Source organism: Pezoporus wallicus, unplaced genomic scaffold (assembly GCF_028554395.1).
Source record: "Pezoporus wallicus isolate ANWC-B61680 ecotype Strahan unplaced genomic scaffold, APGP_CSIRO_Pwel_v1 contig_227, whole genome shotgun sequence".
In the NCBI taxonomy this organism is placed as follows: Eukaryota; Metazoa; Chordata; class Aves; order Psittaciformes; family Psittacidae; genus Pezoporus; species Pezoporus wallicus.
In genome coordinates, this window is record NW_026635704.1 from 10,324,523 (window position 1) to 10,349,237 (window position 24,715).

General features: G+C 40.7%; 1 protein-coding gene across 6 annotated transcripts in view; it reads right to left on the minus strand.

Annotated features, from left to right (window-relative positions):
- SS18 (SS18 subunit of BAF chromatin remodeling complex) overlaps positions 1–17,414 on the minus strand; it is a 42,080-nt gene extending 24,666 nt beyond the window's left edge. For 3 of the 6 annotated variants that reach the window (XM_057397670.1, XM_057397666.1, XM_057397664.1), the window contains exons 1-3: positions 17,230–17,412; positions 13,246–13,322; positions 11,853–11,937 (exon numbers count right to left, since the gene is read on the minus strand). In XM_057397670.1, the coding sequence (XP_057253653.1) occupies positions 11,853–11,937; positions 13,246–13,322; positions 17,230–17,298 (231 nt within the window). In that variant the 5' untranslated portion in view covers positions 17,299–17,412. Of the gene's footprint in view, positions 1–11,852; positions 11,938–13,245; positions 13,323–17,229 lie in introns of all 6 variants that reach the window. The other 3 variants (XM_057397665.1, XM_057397669.1, XM_057397668.1) reach the window with 3 other exon arrangements.
- Between the last annotated feature and the right edge of the window lie 7,301 nt (positions 17,415–24,715).

Below are 24,715 nucleotides of genomic sequence, written 5' to 3' on the forward strand. Positions count from 1 at the left end.
ATGTTTTTGGCAAATTTCCTAATGAAATTGTGAGGAAAATAACTGAATAACCTTGAGAGTTCAAAGAGGGAGAGCAAGAAAAACAATAAATACAAGGGGGAATTTACCAGTAGGTTCTACTCTCAGCAATGTAAGGAGACACAGAAACCGCTGGTAGCCAGCTTCGCTTTCCTAATAAAAACACCTGCGAGACCAAATGATCCTCCTCGCATACCTTAGCCAAATGCTTTCAGGGAATAAAAACCATCTCTGTGAGAGCAAAATCCTGGGTCTTTGGCTTTTGAGGACTCTCTCTAAAAGGCTGTGACTACCCATGCAAAACCCTTCCTGTGACACAATGATGTGTGTATTTTCTATTTCTGTTCAGAGAAAGAGCCAAGAGGGTGAATCCCAAGTTCCTGTCTAGCTAGCCCCCATTATACCCATACCTACTCATCAGGAGGTTGGTAGACAACTAATAATACAGTAGGAAAGAGTAACATTTTCCAAAGGAATACAATGCAGGGCCCCTCTTCGGCCCTGGGGACGGTAGCATCAGGGTAGTAGAGAGACACATACTCACTTGGGTGACAATGAAGAAGGGGAGCAGTACTTATTTATTTTCTCAGCATTTCCTCAAATACCTCAAGCAGATATTATTTTCCCTGCAATAGTTTTAGAAATTCCTTAAGAAATTAGTGAAGGCTTTTTTCAGCAGGAGGAAGAAAAAGGGAGGGAGGAAGGAAAATGGAAGCAAGTAGATGACTTCTCTTACTAAATTCTTTACCTTCCTCCCCAAGGACCTTTTATAAGCAAGTCTTCCTCATCCTATAGCAGAAATGGCAGAAAGTAGAAGAGGTAAGAATGAAAGGCAGCTCTACTCTGAACACTGCAAGTAAAATACTGCTCAGTTTTGCTTGATCTTCCTCCACTAGTGAGCAATCAAAGTAAGAATGCTGCAGTTCAGTCTTTTTTTCCCTTCACTTTCAAGAGCTCTCATCCTGCTTTTGTATCTAAAAAACTATGTAAAACAGAAAAATACACAAAAAAGAAAACAGACTGGTTTTAAGTTTTATTTAGAAAGCATGTTTTGGAATACCAGCAAAACCAACAAACCAACACTGTTGGTATCCACATGAGCAGCTAGAGCTCAGAGCATTAACAACAGCCCCATGTAAGCAGAAAGCAAAGCCAAAAACTCATCCAAGTTGAATTATTTTCAGAATTAAAATGAACTACTTGTATTCCAAATATAAATCATTAGTAAACCCAGTGTTCACAAAACAGGCTGATAATGAAAATACTATGAAGTACTAAAAAATTAGATCTTAGTCAGATTTGAGCTGTCCTGCAGTGTAACTGCACCAGTACAGGCATGCCCTTTTGCATGGAAAGATGGACACACACGCACACACACAAAAATCTCCATTTAAGACAAAACTACATATTCCAACTCTGAAATTCACTCCGGCAGTTTTCAAAATAACTACTGTTTAAGACAAACAGTAACAAACAGCACTGAGAGGGCAGACAACCAAGGACAGGGAAAAAAGCACAAGGATTTTTAAAATCCCATTAGATACAAAACCCCACAAGAAACTTCATAAACTACAAGGAATTGAGAGAACTGAGGGGGTGATTAAAAACACCCCAAAAAGCACTACCAGAAAATAATTTAGCAAGAGGAGCTTCTGGATATGGAAAGAGCCTGAAGACCTGTGTGAACCCACTTAAGATTCTTGAAAACAAGGCAAAAAAAAGATCCAAGCTGCGAAAAACATTTGATATTTCATTAAACTACCCAATAAGATGAAACAAAGTAAATGAACAATGTACAATTCTGGGAATCAAATCTGTGATACATGTTCCCCAAGCTACAAGTAAATGATAAAATAATTAGGGTATTATGAAACTCCAAGGATGATAAAGATGAGTCAGTAAAGTATCAATAAGAGAAGTCAAATCTTTCTATTAGAAATTCTAAAAAAAAATAAAAGTTAAAAACCACTTAGCTGTATGCTTAACAAAAATTTCTTAACACAAGTTTTTGATGAAGCCTTTGCAGAAATATGTTGTCTAGTGGTGTATGCTTCCACTGATCAGAAATGGCTGAAAGGGAAGAAATAAGCAATAACCTTTCATGAAGTTCAAATAAGGAAGGAACATATAGAGGTTCCCTGAAAATATTTGTTAGTAAATACCAACATCTGAAGATGTTGCAAGATTACTGAAAACTGTAGAAGAAAAAAAGTAAGTCAAATAGTGCCAGGGTTCACCATGGATAAATACACAGCAAGTACACTGAATTCCGAACTACTCTTTTTTCAGAAAGGGGAACTCTACTGCAACTAATCCAGAAAATAAGTTAAAAAAATAAAAATTGACCACGACCCAAACAGTTTGGTGGAAAAAAAAACAATTAAAAAAGATCCATAAAGAACTTCTGGATTATCTTCAGTACTTGACGTATTGAAAATAAGGTATAATATGCAAGGAAAAAAAAAAGTCATGGTTTTTGTGATCATGACAGTTCAAGTTGAGAAAAGCAATCACAAAAAGATACTGTGAAAGCAGAAGGATTGCAAAGACAGGTAACCAGTGATTAAAGACTTTGAATGGTATCACCTGAAACAAGTTAAAAAAGGACAAATTTTTTTTTTCTACCTCAAAATGAAATGAACATAAAAAGATACGACAGAAATACAATTTAATGTATGATCCATACAAAAAGTATATCATCCAATTTATGCTTTAACAACAAAGAAAACCCCAGGAGAATAGTTAATAAATTGAGGAATAACATTAAACATACAAGACACTACATAGATCACATAAACTGAGGGATTCATCAACAGAAGACACTAGAAAAAGTTTAAGATATAGAGACAATCGTATATATATAATTAAGACAGTTATATAGGATTTTATACAGTATATTTTGAAACTGTCTTACAAGCCTTCATGTCAGGGTCATAAACCAGTCACTACCTGCTAGTAATTAAAAAGAAATGTCACCTGCAGATATAATTATTCCCCAGTGAAATTTCTCCCAAGTGTTTTTTTCTTTTGGTCACAGACAGAAGAAAGCACAAAAAATTGTTTTAAAACAGCAGCTTCCCTGTATCTATCAGAGTTGATGAAGGTTTTTACAGCTGATAAACTTTTAAATCAGCATAAATTCAGCATATCCCATGCACAGTATTTGAAAGACAAATACTTAACAAAGAAAAAAGAAACTCCCCACCTTTTGTGAAAGGGAAGTTACCCAACAGGAACCCTACACATTGAGTGTAAATATAAAGAGTGAACTGACATCTAAATGCAGTTAGGTTAACAGAACCAAAAGAGAAGCTACTCCCCTCCTGCTGGATGCATGGCAGAAAGGAAATTAAAATAATTGCTGATTTTATTTCCGTTATAAAGCAGCAATTGTTAATTTTTTTACTATCAGTAATAAGTAAATTAAAGAATGAGAAGATGTTAGACACAGCTTCACTTGCTAAACACTCATTTTTGGCTCACTTTCCCAAACACACAGATACTTTATAGCCGCTATGAGCATTTAAAATCTATCTGAGCATAAAACAAATAAATTAAAAGCTATTTTGTCCAACTCTGAAAACCTGAACTTGAGAAAGACTGAAACTAACCTGCAGTGATAACCAAAAAAGGAGACAAGAAAAAGGAAAATAGGAAAAAGAAACAAGACCCATTAGATTTTACCAGACAACTTTTCAGCAAACAAAATCCTACTAAACTCAAAAGTTATTTGAAAGCATACATTTAATGCAATAACCAAACTACATTTTTGTTAGAGGATTTTCTTTTAGATAATAAATCAGATCAAATGCAAGACAGCAAACAATAAAAACTGCCATGGTGGAATTGTACATCTGGAACTTTCATCTATCATCTCTTCTCTTGCCCTATTAGGTTTTTCTTACCATCAGCAGCAGATTGAAAGATTTGGTTATAGAACATCTATTGTTATAAAAACGGAGGTGGAATATCAACTCAATCATCAATAAAATGTGAAAGACAGGAGATACTGTTAAGCACACAATACTGCTAATCAATACAAATAGCAATAGCTATTTGAAATACACTATGGAAAATACAATTTTCATGAAATTCTCTCCAAATAACCATTAAAAGCTACATGGAACACAAACATAAGAGCCTTCTGATCTGTCTGAGAGAAGCTCTAACTCGATTTAATCAATCATCTTTGTTTTCAGTTCTCAAATCCCATTTTCTGTGAAGCAAAATATCCCGTCCCAGGAGATACCCTGCCCTGCTAATATCACATTGCTAATATCACGGCACCTGTCCCAGTCTCAGAGGCAGTACTCTGTTGATAGGTGGTGATGGCACCTGCAGAGTACTTACTGACGTGTCAGACTGGGAAATAAGATCATAAAGCAATACATTTTTGATATTTGAAAGAAACAAGGTTTATTTAATTGGACTACAACTCCTCTTCTGCAAGGCACAGGCTATTCTAGTACTGAGAATATCTTAAATGAAGAAAAAAAAAAAGAAAAAATAATAACTTGTATTAATTCTCCACAAGTGTAATATTTTGGGGTAGGAAGGATTTCTGTGAAATGCACTTATAGTCATGTTTAAACAGTGAAGTTAATTACAAATATAATATGGCCTCTCACTGCTGAGTACTAGTTGTGACACCAGCAGTGAAGAATTCTAAATTCAGAATGACAAGCAGTTTCTAAATCTCAGTACCTTCAAAAACCAGAGAAAATCTGACTTTGTATTTCATCAAAATGTTAAAATAGTGCAAAATGTAATACTTAAAACACTTTGTTTAAAGAGGAAATTGGAACCTTTAGTTATTTCAAATTGCATGCATCACTGTATAAAAGTATTTCTCTGTACAAATATTCTTTAGCATCACTTTAACAACCAGAAAATCTAACCCTAAAATACTTAATGTCCACATAGGAATAGCTCTTCTGATACTTACAAAATAATCACAGAAAATTCTTTTGATATACCTAGAAATCATTTCAATAAAAATTTAAATAGTCTGGTACAAATTCAGATGGGTTTTATTTTAAGTGACTAGAAATATGATCATTGTGGACATTAATTGGGGAACAGTAAGCTATAGAAACTAGATTACTTCAGAGATACTCTGGAATTCCCCCATAAAATGCAGTTCTTATGTGTCCTCAAAAGCAGGCACTTTCTCTTCCACAGCTATTTACCTCCTGCTTCTTTGACTTTGAAGTCGTTTAACATCTGGTCCAGTATTTACAGGTTTTGCCTGCATGCAGTAATCGAAGAGAAAAATTCCACCTCCATTCCAGCTAGAAGGCTTTACACAAATTCAAATAAAGCAGAAAGAATCCTGCAGAACCCTCAGAATGTTTAAATCAGGAAAACAGCAGAACCATACATGCTAAAGGACTCAGCATCTATGTTACCTGACTGCCCAGTACAGCTCTCAGAAAACTGACAAGGGTTGAAATATTTACTGTGCAGGTATGGTACTACAGACAGACAACTCACATCTCCAAGTATGAAAGAAATGTACTTCAGAGCACACTCCTAAATCAAACTGGCTGCTATTTTTACTGATTTCTCAATTAGCCACAGAAGTTAGTAGGCAATAGAAGCATTTTTTTTGTATACAGTGCACTAGCTCCCCATGTGGACACACCTGACTAGTAATACATGCAAAGTAGCATACAGGAGTTAGCCTGATCATCTTTAAAGTGGAGTATGCTATGAATTCACTTCTAATATGCTAACATCTTAAAGACCGATATTCTGATGTTTGGGGTTTTTTTAATGGAATTGCTGGCTTCAGAAGCTTCCAGTGCTCCCCATTTCCCAGTAGAATCCTTTCAGCTGTGCCAACAAAGCCATTTACACAGTTCTGCAGTTAACGTCCACTAATCCAGAATGAAAATATCCTGCTTTACACCTAATTCATCTGGACTGCTTCTCCGGATCATAACACAACTTTAAAATATCACACAGCAGAACCATAACTGATGAGAGTACAGCTCTTACTATGTCAGCATAACCATTACTATCAAAAGGAAATCTCGTCCAACAACCACCAAACTTCTTTCCAACATTTAAAAGCCTTTCTGGAGCAAAATGAACAACTTGAGAAAGCAATTTTATTACAAGACCATGGCATACATGGATAAACTGAAGATGCACAATCTGAAAACTCTTTTAAAAATGCAGCATACCCAATTCTTTTGCTAAAGGCAGATGACACTGTTGGCCCAGAAAACTGCATACATACAATGAACATGTAGGCATCAGTGTTCACTAAGTGCTCGGAAGTGAAATATCATGAAAAAACCCAAAGAAGGAAAATGGATGCAGATGATCACATGCCAGCCTTGGAGCGAAGACAATTAAGTGATATGGATACACTAGATTTGAGAGCTAGATCATAACACGTTGTTTCTATAACTGGTTATTGCAGTCATACCTGAGAACTAGGCTACTGACAGCAAGAAAGAATTAAACTTCATCTTTAACAGACCCCTAGTACTGCACAATTTCAGGAAAAGTCTTATCTACCATTCCGTTCAAAGCGCTGAGTATCTGAGACTACTAACACAGCAGTCAGGGTGAATTCTTGGAGTAAAGTGGCACTACAACATGAACCTAAATGTCCCACATTTCTCATTTTGTAGTGACAAAGCCAAACTAACGGGGGGCTGGAGACTATTATCAGAGGAGGCTTATCCCATGCGTTTCTTGCTCACAAAACACAGGAATATTTTTTTTCTGATGAAAAAAACAAAATAGCAAATAAAAAGGTAGAGTATGAAGAGCTGGAGAAAGAAATAATTTAAGAAATTATGTTCTACAGGGAGGATGCAAGCACAAATAGATTAGCTTTTATCATTCATGGATTTGCTCTGGCTTGACAGTTTCTAATAACAGTACAGGAATGTGAAGCTTAGTTCTTTTACCCATCCCAACCACAGTGGCTCTACTTGCCAGTAGACTCTACATTTAAAGAGCAGCAGGAAAGTTCCTTGGAGTGTACTCACATACTATGGTATATATAAATGCCACATCTTCCCTTCCTTTCTCAAAAAAATCTGCTACCTAATGTTTCTCTTTTTAAAAGCCTTTAGAAATTATTGTGATTTTTGAAAACTGTTTAACAAACATTTAATCAGAGCAATTATTCTTCAAAATCAAAGCACCACTTCTGACTAATAGCTCACTTGCCTTTTGACAGGAAACATTCAACCTTTCTTTTGCTCTGTTCTCTATTAACTCAATTTACAAGTAGTTGATCTTCAATTTGGCATGGACTTCTGTTCAGAAAGACTAACGCAGGCTAATACACCATACTGCTTTGTGTATCTACTTCAAAACGAATTCAGTCAACACAGGAATATTCAATACACACAAAATTAAACCACAGGTTTAAAGACCAATGCCAGCTGTGATCAGCAGGAAGGCAGATACCACAAACATACTTTCTGCTAAATTATCCTGTTTCAGCTCAGATAGAGTTAATTTTCTTCCTAGTAGCTGGTGCAGTGTTGTGTTTTGGTTTTAGCTTGAGAATAATGCTGATAACACACTGATGTTTTAGTTGTTGCTAAGTACTGCTTACCCTGATCAAGGACTTCTCAGTCTCTCATGCTCTGCCAGGGAGGAGGGAACAGAGCAAGGACAGTTGACCTGAACTAGTCAAAGCGATATTCCGCACCACAGAATGTCATGCTCAGCACATAAACAGGGGGAATTGGCTGGGAGCCACTCCATCGCTGCTCAGGGACACACTGGTCACCAGTCGGCAGGGGGCTAGCAAGGATATTGGGCATCACTTCTCAAGTTTTATTCTCCCTCTTTTTTGTCACCTCCCTTTTCATTACAATTATTAATATATTTTATTTCCATTATAGAACTGTTCTTAACCAACAGGCTTGAGCTTTCCCCCCTTAGTTCCCCTCCCCATCCCACTGGAAGGTGGGGGATGTAAGCAAGCAGCTACATGGTACTTAATTGCTGGCTGGGGTTAAACCATGACACTACCACAGATACCAGACTTTCTCAGGCATTTAGTACATAATTGGACAAGAACTTTATTAATTTAGTGTCCCTCTTATCTTCAGCAATGAGAGTTTTATTTGCAGATTTTATTTTAAGCTATTAAAGGTAAGGCATATTTTTCTTTTCTGGATGTGATGTGCAGGTGTCTCTACAACTCTGACAATCAGTTACCTTGGAATTCACTCCACACACAGAGTTTAGCTTGCTACTGTAAGAAACTGGCACTTTCAATGTAAAGGAAAACTAGTATAAGAAGTCAGCAATAATCACAGGTGTTTATTTTTATCACCTTCTTGAAATACATACTGAAAGCAAGTGACCAGCATGCTGACAGAAGGGAAGCTGCATTATGTAAGAAAAACAGTGGGAAAAGAAAAAAAACACTTTTTCTGTGTTTAAAGGAACCAAGACAAATGTTCCTAATCAAATCATTCCTGCAGACCTCAACATTTGCCTCTTTTGAAACTAATGCCAAAATGAAGAGGCAGGACAAAGTACCTCTTCTACTTTTCCCATAAAGTGATGGTCATATTTGTTCTCTCATGCAGATTTAGCAAAATGAAGATACATGGGGGAGGGAAAATGTCCAAGTGGAAAAGTTTGTTGTTTGGATGGGTGTTTGGGTTTCATTGTTTTGGTTTCCCCCCTCTCCCCATTCAATAGATTGCAAGTACTTTTTAATGCCACTAAAGTGCCCTCTCTCAAGAAAACAAAAAATAGAAGTCCAGGAGGATGAGACGCCGATTCTGCAGTTTGAGATTTAGTGTGCTCAGAAACACATGCACGTAATACTTCCCTCCTATTTTTTGGAGGTTTTCTTGGAAGCCCTAGTGAAAAACTTACATTGCATTTTTGGTCTCTACAGTTCAAAGAGACTCCCTTAAAAGTAGCACCAATGAAAAACAAAAGAATGCAAGTGTTGTGTTCCTCACAATACTAGCCCTTTGGGAGAAGCTAGCTTATCCCATATGGGGGCAGTAAACAGACTTTTAATTGTTCTCCAAGAAAGAGACTACCTGCTGTAACTCAGGAAGCAGCTGCACAAAGCTTCATCAACTCCATACATGGACTCAGCCACTACTCTCAGCCAGCTGGGATGACACCCCAAAACAGCCCTGCCCTCAATAACGCTGCTGTTCACATGGGCGAGGGAAGACTGGTTGACTCATGGAGATTAACCTCATACCTCTTCTGATGAGAAGGAAGGACTCTTACCCCTGAAGTCGTAATTTAATACTCTAAATCTATGATGTATACAAAGACAGCAGAAGCTTCGTTATGACACTGGAGTTTCAAAGTCTTTCTAGCTCCCACACCCTGCAATGCTTGCTTCATCTGTTTCACCTCTTCCTCAGTTGCAGGCCCCCTTTATAGAAGCCTTTCTCTGCATAACACAGTTGTTTCACTATACTTTTGTTTAGCATAAGATCTACCTTGTTTTCTCCAGGCAATATCACAGTTTCAGGAAGGATACACAGTCACTTGTTTAGAATAGCACATTCTAAAAGATGTGGAGAGAGGCACTGAAGCTGACTACAAAAATTCTTCCCCAACAATATATTGCATTAAGTCTGAGTAGTATTGTGAGAGGGTACAACAAAGTTATCATAAGGCTCAAGCCATTTTAGCTTATATTAAAAATTCAATGACCCTAATCATTTAGGTCTTCTGTTTAGTGTGACTGCTATCTTAACAGCATAATTCCCTTTTCAACCTCATTTTACCACAGAACATTTTATAAGAAGCAATAGTTAAAGTTACAAAATTTCTTGAGACTGTATATTTACCTAATTAAAACAACAAGAAAATTTAAACAAAAGAGAACATGTAGTTTTCTCGGGGAACAACCTTCCAGATATGTATTGATCAGACAGAATCCAGCTTCAGAAGCTTATCCAGACCCAAGCTCTTCCATGTTAAGTGGGGAACTGCAACGGTAGTACATGAAGTTCATGTATTTTACTATCAAAAACAGTAGATGTTTACACACACAGTATCTTGCTCCATATCTAACTGTTGCCACCCACAACCCTTGAATTTACTAAGACTGTTCAACAGCTGACACAGAAGCATGGTGAACAGAAACATAATACTTCCAAGTCAACTTGAGCCTCATCAGCTCTTAAACAGAAATCCAATAAAGGAAAAGGGTCTGAAGCAGTTTACCTTGCACTGAAAAAGACAGTAGCACAGTCGCTCACATGTTCCCAAATCCTTCTGACCAAAATTTGTTGGGAAAACAGTTTTAAAAACATTTAAAAAATGTAATTTTATTATATTACCGCATTTCAGGCAAACCTTCAAAGAGTTATTTGACTTGGTAGGTCAGAGCACCTACAAAAAATCTGTCTGAATTAACTCTGTATTTAAGTTTCAAAGGAAAATCATGAAGCTACTTTTTTATTTCCCCCTCAGTTGTCCAAAGGGGACTCTCCACCTCCCACACACAAAGACACACTACACTATTTTCTCATTACTTACATTCAAGATCAGAAACGCACTTCAGTCCTGATCTGCAAAAGTCTTCCCTGGCCCTATCTTCATTTTGTTAAGAAGAGAATGTCATCACATTCAACCTTAAGAACTGGGCTGCTCACCAGAGACTAGGATAAGGTCAAATTCATTTCCAGTTGTCATCAGAACCAGGATATGAATTAAGCCTCCAAAAAACATATTAGTTGAGTAATTCACACAGCCCTCTTAAAGGTTTTTCTTCCCCTCCCCCTTTTCCCCCACTACAAGCATGGATTTATAAAAAGAGAAACCTCCACAGGCACAACAGGTTGGATATAATGAAGCACTGTTTCTGTAGTCCTCTAGGTACCAACTTGAAAGGATGCTTTGCTAGTAGCAATGATTGGAGAACACTTCTCCAGAGACCAAAGAAAAAGTAATTCAATTTCAGCTGGTGAAAACTAGTATCTAGGAATGGCTGTTTTATAGACATTCTTTTTAGCTTCATATTACAGAAATGAATCAAGACTATATTAATTCAAGAAAAGTCTTATTACTAAAAACCAAAGAACTTCCTTGTGTTACTCACAATGAACTCCCCAAGCTTTCTGATTAACACAAAAAGCAAACAAATAGCAAGCTATTTTAACATTTGTTGTATTTTTCCTTACTGCTGCATAAACAATAGAAAGGAGGAAAAAACTGAGGTATCTTATAAAGAGTTTGGGAATTCCAGATTTAAAAAAGATAGCAAGTAATATCCAAGAAATGATTCATTTGTAAAGTGATGCAGTGTTTCAGGTTAAGCCTGTACAACCTTGTATCTTGTATATTATCATTATTCACCTTAGAAAGTGTTGCTTTCTGTTTGAAGAGAGAGGCAAAGAATGAAACTCACCTAGAGTACAGAAAAGCAGACAAAGATGTACCCAACCCCATTCCACTGAGGCAAAAGAATAGGTGATATTCCGGGGGGGAAGGGGGGGGGAACAAAACAAAAAAAAAGTAAGAAATTCCATACCCAAACACCTTTCCCTAGTGTAAAGGTAAAAACAGAGTACTGCTGTAGAAGCCAAAAGCCACACCACTACATTAACTATGAGGCAGGCCAGATTAAACATGCACTGCATGGTTAACTCACAGTAACAGTCTTCAGTTAAGTCAGATTTTGAGCAGTGAGATTACTCCAAATACAGCATGAGGAGGCACTGCATCACGTATTCACTCTACAGTAAATCAGAGGCCAAATGTCTGGTCATTACCTCAAACACTTCTGTTTGGTTTAGGGTTTTTTTTTTCCCCTCCAGGAACCCAAATGAAATCTATTCCCTACTTTTGCACTATTTTGTACTTACTGCTGGTAGTAGAGACTGCATGTTCTGGTTGGAGTCAGCTATAGTGGCTAGGTAAACCAAGTTTGTATGCAGCATCTGCTGATACCTATCAAAATAAACAACAGCAAAATAGATCCTAAGTCATAAACGCAGCAACATCAGAATTTACTTTAATTCTATATATGTAAATAAAGTTACCTATATAAAACAAGATTCATGGGACTTGCATGAGTACCATTATTAAGAATGAAAAGCCTTTTCCCCTCACATTTACCTATTACCCAGTCTTTCCCAAATGTCTCCACCAAATCTGTGCTTTTATCTTTTCTACAACTTCTCTTTTCTTACAACAAATCTAAAGCTGGATGACACTGTTCTTACCTATTTCACTTCCTGCCCCAAAATAAGTCACTAAGAGACACGGAGTTTGTCTGTGTCTGTATGGTGTCACTGCCATCACAAACACTTGGGAAAGACAGCTATTATGCCCCCAGATACATGGTATCTGGATCAATGTGAACTGTGCACAAGAACCGTGCAAACATTTCATCAGGAGGACCCTGATATTTGGAAGTTTGCTATGGAACCAATGATTTTTCTTCTTCAGAACCACATTCTGGAGTCTCCACATCCATTCCACAGTCACAAAAATAACCCTGAAAGCAGGAACAGACTACAAATACATCACTACAGGCTTGCAAACAGCTTAATATAGTAACAGTGCTACAATAAAAGCACCTACTTAAAGCAAAAATACCTACTATTTATGACCCCCTCCTACTCCCAAATTACCGGTTCTCTTAGTAAGGACTCAAGTAATACTGTGATGCTCTGTCTGTCACATTTGTGATTTTGTATTTGTCAAATTACATGAGCATTCCATGCCAGAAAAAAAAATGGAAAATAGTATTTCTTAGTAATTCACTCCTTCCACAGTTCTCTCGGATCACTCTTTAGAGACCACGCTAGACAGTAAGACTACATAAGATATTCTGCAAGCCAAACTCTAAGACAAGCTGGTTTGTTCTTGGGCAAGTGGTAAGAAGGTGGTTTTCAAACATGCTGTCAGGAAGAAAGTCCATCCCTACATGATTTTGCAATGTTTGAAAAGAAAACTGCCTTTTTTCCAAAGTGTAATGATGATACTGACGAAAAAGATCTTGGGTATACAGTCCCCACTTTTATGAGCATCACATAACAAACCTGAAGTAGGCAAGCTGCAACACTGAAAAGTGACAGAAATGACAGTCATATGGCAAACAAAAATACCCCTAAATTTTAAGTGTAATATCTGTAGCAATACTTTTCTTCTCTTCACAGTACAGTTCCCCTACAAGGTGAACTAAACAAATCAAGAACAGTTATCTAGATGGAAATTCACCCAGTCCACAGTAGATTTGGATTAAGGTCTTACTGAGAGCATTCAGACGTCTTTCCTTTGTTCTGATAGTCCATTATACACTGAATAAGATGGTTATTTTCATCCAACATCTGAAACAATAAAGAAGTTTGGTGTAAGTTTCATGTTCTTTTTGGAAAGGAACTGAAGATAAGTTTAAATCTTGCTCCTCAGAGCTTTTATAAATAGCCAAAATTGAATATTCCAAAAAGTTCTACTTAATCAATTACACACAGAACACTCATTTGCTCCCATTTCCCCCCTCCAATTAGTTTTACAGATTTCAGTTTAAGGGTGTCTTATCACTATTAGAGCTACATTTGTGGAACTTCCCCTCTGAATACCAATGCTTGTTCTGCAGCAAGTTCTTAGGAAGTTTTCCAAGTTTTGCATATCTTTGATCTCTACAAAGAATTTACTTAAAAACTTATTCCTCAAATTTCCCTTTTTATTCCAAAGCCTGCATATGTTCATAAATTTAACATGAAAAGACACTGAAATTGTCATTGGTAGAAACTGAGCTTACCAGACAGGTCTGTTTCCGGGAAACACACTGGAAAGCAAGTCCATATTTGCTTTAAGAATCTCTAATTAAGCTGCATTTTATAAGTATCCTGTATAATGTGCACAATAGATCTATTATACTTAAGAACTGTCCAGGAATATTAACATATATGAATTAATTTTCTGACAAAAGAAAAAAAAGATGTTCTAAAATCATAGGAAGTTACAGATCTCATTCCTTTCTATAAAAGCTCATGAATTCAAGGGGTTTCAAGCTCCATAAAGGGGGGGGGGGGGGGGGGAAGTGTTCGGTTTCCTATGGCTGCATATCCCCCCCCCTCATGTCTTTTGAACCATTCTCCTGCATTCTGATCAGACAAGAGGCAGCAGAACCATGGCTAATCTGAGCTACCAGCCAAGTTATCCAAGTCAGATGAACTAAAAGTGCAAGGCACCCCTGCCCATGGCAGGGGAGTTCGAACTAGTTGATCATGGAATAGTTAAGGATGGAAAGGACCTCCCTCTGCCATGGGCAGGTACGCTTCACACTTGACAATGTCAACCAAGGCTCCATCCATCCTGGCCTTGAACACTGCGAGGGATACAGCATTTACAACTTCTTTGGGCAACTTGTGCCAGTGCCTCACCACACTCACAGCAAAGAACTTCTTCCTTATATCCAACCTGAACTTTCCCTGTCTAAGTCTGAACACATTACCCCTTGTCCTATCACTACAGTCCCTAATGAAAAGCCCCTCTCCAGCACCCTTGTAGGCCCCCTTCAGATACTGGAAGGCTGCTATGAGGTCTCCACGCAGCCTTCTGTTCTCCAGGCTGAACAGCCCCAGCTTTCTCAGCCTATCTTCATACGGGAGGTGCTCCAGTCCCCTGATCATCCTCGTGGCCTCCTCTGGACTTGTTCCAACAGCTCCATGTCTTTTTTATGTTGAAGAAAAAAAAAAACTGTACACAACACTCCAAGTGAGGTCTCACAAGAGCAGAGTAGACAGGAAGGATCACCTCCTTCGACCTGCTGATCATGCTGCTTTTGATGCAGGCCCGGATACAGTTGGCTTTCTGGGCTATGAGTGCACACTGAAGCCAGCTCATGTTCATTTTCTCATTCACCAACACCCCCAAGTCCTTTTCCTCAGACCTGCTCTGAATCACTTCTCCACCCAACTTGCAGCTGTGCCTGGAATTGCCCCAACCCCTTCCAACCCAAACCACCCTATGATTCTAAGAAATGGAAAAAGTTTGCATTGATTTATCCCTTTTCTTCCTCCCAGGGGAAAAGCTACTCTACTCAGCTGCTGAATTTCACAAAACTAGCAGGAATCACTTCCAAGACTCTTCCCCACACAGCTGAGACTTGCCAAAATGCTCATGCTTCAATAAGGAAAGCACAATAGTGTCATTACATCACCTTTTTTTTCAAGGAATCCAACCTAAACAAATTCTATGCAGGAAAAAAAAAAAAAAAAAGAAAAAGTACTGAAAGTTTTTCTTCTTCTTCTGACTAATCCATCTCTAGTACGAAAAGGGTATGGAGTTGGAAACCTTACGCAGTCAGTCTGTCCAGGATTTCTATCCATGTAAGAATGAGCCAATCGGTGAAGACTTCCTAAAGTCAAACCGGTAATTCACAAGAACTGACTAGAACAACCCCTGAGCAATTATTTTGCCCAAAACTACTGGATCTGGAAACACTATTATTAAGCACTAAACACAGAAAGAACTGCAGTATTTTGAGTTACTGTCTGAGCCTCAGAAACTAAGCAGTTGCATATCCTGAAGAATCATAGAACCATAGAATAGTTAGGGTTGGAAAGGACCTTAAGATCTAGTTCCAACTCATGAACACACTGCTACACAGACACATTTCACACTCACCAAATTTTACATGCAACACAATGGCCACTTTTACCACAAAAAATAAGGAAAAAGGGGCTAACACTTCTGATACCAAAGTCTAGCACAGGACTTACAAAGGAAGCCTTGAATCAAGGCTCTCCTCAGAATGTCTCCTACCTTCCAGAGGAAGGCAGCACATACTTAAGGCTTAGCAGACAGGTACACCTTGAGAAGGCCAGTTAAGCTGGTTGCATTCTTTACTGCAGCTATGTACGTGCGACCTCTTGGGGGAAGGGAAAAAGGAAAGGAGTGCTGGGGCCAAGAGGAAAACAAACAAGAAGGAATACAACTATATCCTAGACACGGCTACAGGCACTATTTCATACAGGTTTGATCAAGCAGCTTCTGATAGAAAACTGAAATAGTTCTCTGAAAGAATTATAAACACCTACCACCAAAAGAGAATTCAGTTTCCAGCTGCATGAAGACACCTCCAGGGCTTATGACAGCTTATGTACATTACAAAGATTCTTCAGCTTTAACTATCCGAGGGTTTTGCTAGCACATCACCATCAAATTAATGGTTTGACTACAGTACAAGAAAAACTTAATTGTCTGCATTCTCCATACACACATCAGTGACCAGTCTCTACCAACTACCCTCAGGCAGGTTTATACCCAGTGGGTATGTATTTTTCATATACACTTCTCAAACACTGACTTCTGCTTCAGTATCCTGCAGGTCTCTTATAACTCTAGGGTCTTCTTTAAGATCCCAATACCTGCAACACCCACCTTGTAGGCACTCATTCTTTGCTAGATCAGAGGTTAGCTACATGGACCCAAAAGGCTCTTACACAGGAGCTTGCAATAATCTGACATCTGTCTGATTCATGGCTATTTACAGTGGTAACAGTGCAAGTCTTGAACTGAGTTTCCAAATACCACCAAGTTACCATTGAACATGCTCCTTCACTTCTGCCAATACGAAGGAACCTGGATTATTACAAATCCTGTACATGCCTTACTTCGATTCTTCAGGGAGTTAACTTGCTCCCTCCCACAACAACTTAAATGGAGTCGTCCGGAGCTGTCATTGGCTCCGACCATAATGTTCTTTAATAACACTTCAGGCTGGGAGGGGGGGAGCCTTAAAACTAGACGGACCAAGTTTGGGAGTGCTCAGCACAGGCTGAGCCCAGGTCAGGCAGGGTTTAGGAACACCCCGGCTGAAGTCCGGTTTTTAGGCACGCCTCAAAGGAAAGAGTTACTTCACTCCTCCAGTTCCCCACGGTGCTAGGCTGAGTCCTTACGGGTTAAATCACGCCCGCCGCCCCGCGAGCGCTCAGGACAGGAGAGAAACATCGGCCCCTCCAAGGCCTCCACGCGTCCTATGCCCTGAGACCGCCGAACAAGTGCGAAAGTGCAGAGTAGCAGCGCTTTGTCAACCACCTCCGCCGGGCTGGGCCGTCCCCTGCCCCGACCACAACGCAACGAGGTCAGGCCGCCCCCCACCTCCCAGCGGCGGGGCCTTGGCGTTCCGGGGTGCCGCCGCCATCCCGTTCTCCGGGCGGCCCGGCGGCAGGAAGCAGCTGCAGCCCCCAGGCCCGGCCCGGCCCACTCTTCTCCTGTGGCCCTCACCTTCTGTATGGCGGCCGGCGTGATCTCGCCCTTGCCCCGCTGTCTCGGGGCCGCGAACGCCACCGACATGTCTGGCCGCTAGCAGGAGGGTCCGCCCCCGCCGCCCGCTCACGCGCCCCGCGCACCCAGCAACGGCGGGAGGCGGCAGCGATCCGGGAAGAACGCGGAGCGCGAGGGGGGGGGGCGGGGGCCCAGCGGGAAGGCCCATCCCCATCCCGCCGGGGAAGCATTAAGGAAGGACCAGCTGCTCCTCCCACTTTCCACTGACAGGAGGGAGCCCAGTGAGACCTTGGCCGCATTGCACCGCTCGGCTAAAACAACGGGACCGAGAGTTGGAGCCGCGCCGTTTAGACGTGACCTCCAGTTGTCACGCGACTTTCTTGGCCACCCCTCTCCTTCTGTCAGCGTTGGTACGTTCCTGCCCCACGCGCCTCAGAGCCGGACAGGCAGCGAAGTGGTACGGCCGGCGGGGGGATGGGAGCGCTGCGGTGCGCACGTTACGGGGGACGCTCTCCGGCTGTGCCGAGCGGCGCGCTCTCCTCCCCCCTCCACCCGCAGCGGCAGTTGGTTGCACCCAGGCAGCGCACTCTGGAGGCCGCGCGGGGCGGGGCTGAGGGAGGCACCTGAGGGAGGTGCCGGGCGGTGGAGGCGGCTGCGGCTTCGGTGAGGCACCGCCCGGCCCGGCCCGGCCCGCCCCGCCCCGCCCCGGAGGGCAGCTTGGAGGCGCGGGCCCGGTGCTAACCGCCGGGGGAGGTGGTGGTGCCGCCGCCCTTGCCGCTTCTGCCGTTTGCGGTGCCGTTCCTTCAGCAGCGCCTGTGTTGGCAACGCTGACAGGTGGGGGGAAACAAACTGTGAAGGGAAAGTTGGAGGGGAGCAGCTGCGCTCGTGGGTGTGGGGCGGCTTTCCCTACCGCCCCCGGCTGCTGCAGCTTCCCTGGCATGAGTACGAGATGGTGTAAGGAGAAGCAGTTACTGCTGCAACTTTAAATAAATTATAGACGCTGAAATTGCTAAAAACTCGCCTTGATTTTTTTCAGTGAGGCCTTTGGAGGCAGTGTCGGTTTGCAAAGTCAGACTGTCTGTACAAGGATGAGAGTTTCAAAGCGTCATCGTAGAGCTATAGAATGTTTTGGGTTGGGAGGGACCTTAAAGATCATCCAGTTCTAACCCCCTGCTGGTTCCTGGGCACATCCCCTGCTCTCGGTTTGTATGTTTTTCAAGTGCCTCACTACAAGCCCTGAGGATTGTCTCCTTTCCAAGCTGTAGCCTTCTGTAAACTGCTTTCCGCTCTCGCAGTTCACAGAGGCATGTGCTGCTGTTGCTGATGGGACACTGCTCAGTAACATGACACAACACCATAAAAAGTGAATCTTGTTCCTTACTCAGTGCATTGCTTGTTCTGTTTCTCAGCTATTGCTGGCTGAAGTCCCTGGCTGTTCCCTCAAGCCCTAACCCTTCTGATTACAGCACACATTTGTCAGTGGCATCCATGGCCACCCCGTGGCTGTACAGCTGCTTCCCAACTGTCATTCTCTCCCCTCAGACTGTTCCTAGGCTGGCTCCTTTCCCTAGCCCCATGAAGATCACTGTTCCTAGCTCTGCCTCTGTAGGATATACTGAGACCGCCCATCACCCTCTGCTTTTTTTCTTCGACAGCCAGTTCCCAGGCTGTTGGCTCCAAGCTGTTCCTGTATTCCTACAGCATCCCTTTCTCCAAAGGCCCACCACCTGGGCCTGATGCTCTCTGTTACCAAAATGGCACTGCTTCTGCCCTGTCTCTTCAGATTATACAGGACCCTGACTTGATGTGATACTAATTTGGCTTGCTCTCCTCTCCAGAAAAGGTCTCTCACCCAGTCCTTGCACTGTACGTCATGCCAAGGAGGAGGAATGATGCCAGCATATCCATTATGCTGTGTTGCTAACCATTTCACTCATCACCATGGTATCTGGGACCATTTTTTGGACTAGTAGGTTGTTTGGTTGGGTTTTTTTTCTGTCTCCCACACACACTTTATCATCATCATCACTATTCCACTTGTAGGGAATCAAAAGCAAAAAAAAAAGGGTTGAAGAAACCTTTTTTTTCTAAAGTTGATATGCTTCATGGTGATTCATGGTTATTATGGTAGGATCTTGGAATGAACTTATAAGATAACTGCCCTAATAGCTCTGTGCTCAAACTGATACTATTTCTAGTTACTACAAACAACAACAAAGAATCATAGGAATGAAAAATGCAAGACAGCCATGGCCCAATGTATGTAATCAGAGGTACGATCTCCTAGCCAGTTGCAAATAGAATTAGGAGGATTTATTTCTTCAGCAGAAGTATATACTTGGCTCTGGAGAGCTGGTGACGTGTCTGAAAGTGCCCCAAGGCTGCAGGCATCTTCAGCAACTGGATGGCAAGCATATTCTCACTGGGAATTCCCCAAAATGTTTTCCTCTTCCCACAAGTCTAACATCTTGCTCTCATAGTCTGGTTACCCAACCACTGTTTATAAAATACTTCACATTGGGGTTTCTTGGTAATCACAGCGTTTGACACAATGTGGGTACGATGTCAGGCACATACATACTGCTTTTAAGATCATAGAACCCTAGAATGGTTTGGGTTGGAAGGGACCTTAATGATCATCCAGTTCCAACCCCCTCCCATAAGCAGGGGCACCTTCCACTAGACGAGATAGCTCAAAGCCCCATCCAACCTGGCCTTGAACACTGCCAGGAATAGGGCAGCCACAGCTTCTCTGGACAACCTGTGCCAGTGCATCACCACCCTCACAATAAAGAAATTATTCGTAATGTTTAATCTAAATCTACCCTCCTTCATCTTAAAGCCATTCCCCCTTGTCCTATCAATCTGAATGTTCCATCATATTCTTCCACATTTTCAGGTTGGTTTTGCATACAGGAAAAAAAATAGGCTTGAAGGATGCCACAGATGATGAACCTTAAAATTAAAGGAGTAACTTCTTATTGTATTTCCTAAAATGATACAAATTAAATATGTGAAACTTTTTAGCACATGCCTACTTCCATGCAAAATACAGAAGAACAGTGTTTGAGATTCAACTGCATCAATTTTTAGAGGAAGATATAAGATCATTAATTTGTAGTAATTAAAACCATCTCCTTGCCTAATTTTGTCTGATGATTAAATTAATTTCCCTCTGTGATGATTTTTCATTCATATGTTTCTCATTTTTGACCTCCACACACATAAATAGCAACAGATCTAAAGAAATGTTGAAAAAAAGACTGCAGCTCCCTTTTCTTTTACCATGGAAAGGGAAATTCACACTCAGAATCAACATTTAAATGATGGCACAGATGCATACAAGCAGGAAAATAGATAGCTGCAATGGAAATGGGCCACATGTCTCAGAACACATAACCACAACAGGGTGTCTCTTTTACGACTTTCTTAATGCACTGCAATATGCCTGGATATCAAAGGACATATGGTATATTTCCTCTTTAATTGCACATTTCTTTGCTCTTGTGAGTTACTCACAACCTTAACATTATTTAATTGTAATTTAGATGCATAAATCTAGACCATCATCAAGAGTCTGAAATGCAAATATGTTTCAGTCGGATCTTTCTTCCAGCTCTGTTCCAACTTTTGTCAGTGTAGTGTCTTTTTTTGTTGATGTGCATTTGAGTATGTCATATTACGGGGGGGAGAAAAATGTGTAGAAGGAGGAGGATGGGTCCTTTTCCAAGATGTTTTCATCATGTTTCCAACTCATATTTGTCAGTAACAAGTAGTAGGTAGAGATAGAGTTCCTGAGACTAGGGTCTGGAAAACATTAACATTTAGTTCCTAGCAAAAACTATTTGTTTGAAATTAAATGCTAACAGCAGAGCAATTTTAGTCCTCTCAGGATTGTGTCAGAATTCCTCATTGCAGATAAATTCATTTAGTTTTGGAGAAACCTATAATATTTGCAGCAATCCAGTCTTCCAACAATTCTGAGAAAAAAATGGTAAGTGATCTTCAGTTTCTGTATTTTTTGCCATTTTTATTATCTGAGTTTCCATAAATTCCCTGGAATAGGAGAGAGAAGTAAGAGAAGGAAGCCACAGACTTCCCCATCCATAAGTGGGAAAATGCAGAATGCTGATTCATCAACATTTTCAAATTTGCATGTAAAATGAAAAATTCAAATTTAGCATTTACAAAGCTATATATACAGCAAAGAGGACAGCAAATAATGCTATGGTAGCACCATCTGCTTAAACCTGCTCAACTAAAGGTCTTCTCATGAAAGTTGAGATTAGCTCTTGAGAGTTAGACATTTCTCAGGCAAAGCCTTTAACATGTTGGTGACAGCACCTCATTTTGTGCATTCACTTCAAGTTGACAAAAATAACCCCATGTTCTCTACTATGATAGCTCAGGATCTATCCTGTTAATAGGCTGAGAGGGTGAATTTGAGCCTCTTTTTCAGGGTAGAATACTTTTACATCTTTTAACTAAAAAACCAACGGGTGTTCGCACACTTGTTTTGTAACATCAGCAATGCAATCAGGTAATAGGGCAAGTCCCAAGGAAGGAGTGTCTTTCGGTAGATGAAAAAGGAAGACAGCAAAGGGAAGAAATGCAATTTCTGGTATAGTATTTCTTCATCAGCTGATCTTGGTGTAATCTCATAACTTTAGTGGCATATCCTGTGTGCCCAGTCTGTGTTGATTCACCTTGTTGCAAAATGGAGCTTGCCCTTGAAGGTCTGCCTACGTAAATGCTTGTATTGGAAATAGTTTTGAAAATAGTTTATGGAACAGGTTGCCAAAAGAAGTGGTGAATGCTCCATCCCTGGCAGTGTTCCAAGGCCAGGTTGAATAGGGCCTTAGGTGACATGGTCTAGGGTAAAGCATCCCTGCCCATGGCAGAGGGGTTGGAACTGAATGACCTTAAGGTCCTTTCCAATGCCAACTACTCTATGATTCTGTTTAAAAAACAATAACTTGTTATCAAAATACACAACAATATCAGAGTGGTCTTAGGGTAAATAGTGCTTTTTTATCTTCCTAAAAGTGATGATACTAACAGGATAAATTTGTCTTCAATTTATTCTGTCAGCTTCTTGGGTGTTCTTTTTTTCTCAGTTTTGTCATTTATATTCTGCACTGGCTACTATGTAGAATATTAATAAGAAGTAGCACCTGAAATGCAAGCCTGTTTCTGGTGTAAAGGACCCATACAGATATGCACACTACAAGGATATTGGTGGCTCTGACATATTCCAGAGGAGCAATAAAAAAAAAAAAAAAAAACAACAGAAAAAAAGCAATAAAAAATCCAGAAAAAATAATCATTGGAGTGCTAAATTTTTACTTCTAGTATCTGTCATGTTAGTCTGCAAATATAAATATTTAGACTACAGAAACTCACAGCGGGTTCAGCAGTTGGCACTGATGGGAGTAAGTGCAACGGCTGCAGTGAGAAAATCTTTCCATGCCCTGATTTTATTCTTCAAAAGGGAATCTCCAGCAACTAGGAACGTATGCTGTAAATAAAGGATAGCAGCACATGTAATCTGAGTCTCCTTAGAGCTGAAATTTTTCAAGAATTCTTAGAGGTTAATATTTTATTTTGGGACACAGAAGCAAAGTGCTGTACATCACTAACTTCCTCATTTTTTGAATGTTGAAAGCAAAGCAGAAAACATAAACAGAAGGCACTGCCAAGAGGTGCTGAAGAAAAGGTAGCAATGATCTTGGTAATCACTGAACATGCAGATCTGTTGAAAGGCAATATGTTTGCAATGGAGAGGTACACTATTCTCCTGGAGATGCTGCTGGGGACTCTCACTTCTGCATCATCTGCATCATCTTCAATTGCTGCCTTCTCAAGACTCATAACCATGAAGGACAGAGGAGATGACTGAATGACTACAGTACTTTTACAAATCCACAACTTACTAAGGAAGTATAGGAAGTGCAAATTATGTGAAGTGCAATTTTCTTTCAAACAGTTTGATCCCATGACCTAAAAAAGACCTCCCTCCTTCTGCTGGCAGTGCTCTTTCCATTACTGCCCAAAATGCTGTTGGCCTTTGCTGCAAGGGCACATTGCTGGCTCACATTCACCTTTTCCATCAGGACTCGTGAGTCTTTTCTGCAAAACTGCTCTTCGACAGTCATCTCCCGGCACGTACTGGTGCATTGGTTGTTCCTCCCCAGGTGCAGGACTTTGCACTTCCCGTTGTGGAACTTTATAAGGTCCACATCTGCCTATTTCTTCAACCAGTTGAGGTCCTTTGAATGGCAGCACAAAGACTTGGTGTGTCAGCCACTCCTCCCAGTCTTGAAACATCTGCGGAGTTGCTGAGAGTCCACTCTCTGCCATCATCCACATCATAAATGAAGTTAAACAGTATTGGCCCCAGTATTGACCCCTAAGATATATCACTGATGACTGCCCCCCCCCCCCCAGCTGGACTCCATGGTACTGACCACAACCCTATGAGCCTGTACACTTATTTAGTCTATAACTTCATCAGTTTGCCCATGAGAAGGTTATGGGACATACTGTCTAAAGGCTTACTAAGGTTGCTCTCCCCTTTCTGCATGCTCAGACAGTGTCTCTGTATTCCTTAAAATCAGCTGTCCCTACTTCCACCTCTGGTGTGCTTCCTTTTTATATTTGGGGTTTTGTCAGGAGCTGCTTGTTTATCCCTGCAGGCCTCCTCACTTGTGTTCATGCAAGCAGGCCTCCTTGCACCCATGCATTTGTGTTTCATTTCAGGCGGGAGCAAAAAGGAAGAGAACAGGAGGCTGCATCCATGGGGAGAAGTATGGCCTGCAGGGATGATAGCTGCTGGGGTGCTGCTCTTTCCCTGTTATGCCACTGAGGAAAACAGGTGTATAACTGATCCAGTGAGGCATATGGATGACAAAATGAATACTAGAAGTCAACACAGTTACTATTTTCTTTCTATTTTACTATGTTGCTTACAGACAATTACAGTAAATTCCTCTTTTTAGGGTAGTCCTAAAACTCACAGATAGAGATTCTTATTTTCAAATACTTTAAGACTAGCAGAACACCTGTGAGCAGGCTGATTGCAACCATCTGAGATGTTCCTTCAAATCTTTTCACAACTGTGCCTGAGATCATGTTAAAGGATAACCTCATTAAGCCTTAACTCCTGTAGCCTGTGTGGTTTTAACAGGGAGTAGTTTCTTTACAGTGAAGCCTGTTTTGCCTCAGTTACTTAGGTGTGATTTGAGCAAAGCTGCACAACCAGAACACTGACCACAAACTAATGTCTGAAGATCAGAAATAAGCTATTGATGGACTGGAAATGAAAATGTTTATGTTGAATACCTGCATCTAGCCTTTTCAGTCTTGTGCTTTCCTGGTGTATTCTGACAGTCAATTTTTTAATTTTCTGGGATGCCAAAACTGTTCAGCTTTCCTAGGGTGCTACACACAAAGCAATGGATGTAGACGTCTTGGTATTGCCTGCCTT